The sequence below is a fragment of the Ruditapes philippinarum genome, unplaced genomic scaffold (genome assembly GCF_026571515.1).
Source record: "Ruditapes philippinarum isolate M1 unplaced genomic scaffold, ASM2657151v2 ctg4153_1_1_1_1, whole genome shotgun sequence".
Lineage (NCBI taxonomy): Eukaryota > Metazoa > Mollusca > Bivalvia > Venerida > Veneridae > Ruditapes > Ruditapes philippinarum.
In genome coordinates this window covers 57590-59330 of record NW_026863703.1, presented here as the reverse complement: position 1 = coordinate 59330, position 1741 = coordinate 57590, and the positions used below count along the sequence as shown (strand labels likewise).

Genomic DNA, 1741 nt, shown 5'->3' with positions numbered 1-1741 from the left:
TTAAACGGGAGATCGTATCAACAGTAATATTATTTTTCATGAAACAATCTGGATCAGCCGTCAACCTTTCCGCAGGATAAACTATTTTTTTCTGTTATCTAAGAAGGGTGAAAAATTAATGTTTCTGCTAATCTATACAGACGGAATATTGTCGGATTTCATTTATTTTGGAATTAACTATTCACATAGATTCCAATACCTTTGGGAGACGTTGTCGCCGTTACTAACAAATCACCAAATTCTTTCTCCTCCTCCAAAAGCTGACCCACCATGTGCCCTGCTTGAAACTCATACCTACCAACAGAATTAATAATATTTGATATATCATATCAATACAGAGTATGTAAAGGTATATATATTTCACTTAGAAAATTCCGCGTAAAAAAGCGTGGGCGGTATATAAAAATAAACCAGTTGCGTTATAAAGAGACGGGAGAGTACACGTATTTAAGTATGAATGTAGAAGTTTCTATAGATATATCGCATATAGTTACCTTTCAATATAATTTTTTTTTCTAGCTGGTTTTCAATTTGCTCTAAATTATCTTGCGATTTTTTCATAGCTATAAACAACGCAACGTTTTGTCCACTTTCCTTTTTTTCATTGATTTCCTGGCAAATTTCTAAAGTTTCTCTTTCCTTCATACTCAATTGCTCATTCAATGTAAGTAACCCTGTCTTGGCGTTTTCGTACTTATGCTGATTCCTCTCATTTAATTCCCGGTTATGTGTCTCTATCAGATCGATCAGGTATTGTTTCTGTTTCTTAATCGAAGATTCTACTTTTCTTTTCAGTATTTCCGTTAATGTTTTTAAAAAATCATTATGTTTTAATGTTTTATGCACTTGTGTGGAAATGGTAGAAAGATTGTTTTCATACTCAGCAAACTCCTTAGTTTTAGCGCAATTAGTAGCTGCTTTTTTAATTGTCAGTATCTGATGATTGCCACTTTTGTGCTGTGTGTTATAGCAAATAACACAGATCACTTTGTCACAATCCACACAAAACATTTCTATAGCATAATTGTGCTCGTCACAAAATGAAGAAAAAACATCCCTGTTTCCTTGAATTGTATCTGTGGTAGTAGGTTTTTGTTTTTCCATTTTCTTGCCTTTTCTTCCCATCTTAACTTAACAAAAGTCACAATATATTGACAACTGAACTAATAAAAAACCCACATTTTTCAGCTATCTTGTGTTTTTTTCCCCTCAGTACAGTAAGACTTGAACTATCTTTTAATCCATTGTTAACAAAACGTTAAGAAAACATTTTGGTCACTAAATAAAAAAAACGTTTATCCTACAAACGATATTCTCCTACGGACTCGTATGAAAAAAAAATGTCAGATGATAAAACTATGAGGAGATAAAATTCCGGTGTGAAGGATTTTAAAAACATCTAACCTTTAATATGATAGGAAAAGGACTTTTACTTATAGGCTTTGAGTGTGGTATTGATTTTATAGATTGATATACCAAAAGATAAACATTTTCTATTTAATGATAACCATTACAATACTGACCTTTACTTTTGAAATAGAAAATATATCACAGTATATCGCTATATCTGTAAGTAATAATGTTGTGTCAATAGTTGCTTTGCGTGCATGATTGTATTAATATGTAAAATAACATATTACTTACTTGTTTTGTTATTGTTTTCTAGTGTTACGTTTTTGTATTCATATAATTATTTATTATAATCACTTCACTTTAGGGGTTAGCAGTTATTACTATAAAC

The 1741-nt window shown here is 31.1% G+C and overlaps 1 protein-coding gene across 1 annotated transcript; it reads right to left on the bottom strand.

The window, feature by feature from the left end:
* Positions 1 to 447: 447 nt before the first annotated feature.
* Positions 448 to 1125, bottom strand: LOC132723081 (tripartite motif-containing protein 29-like). The gene has a single exon (XM_060707744.1). It carries the CDS (start codon positions 1123 to 1125, stop codon positions 448 to 450), a length of 678 nt encoding a protein of 225 aa, XP_060563727.1.
* Between the last annotated feature and the right edge of the window lie 616 nt (positions 1126 to 1741).

Coding starts and splice junctions, on each gene's coding strand:
- LOC132723081 (XM_060707744.1), bottom strand. CDS start 1,125: ATGGGAAGAAAAGGCAAGAAAATGGAAAAACAAAAACCTACTACCACA.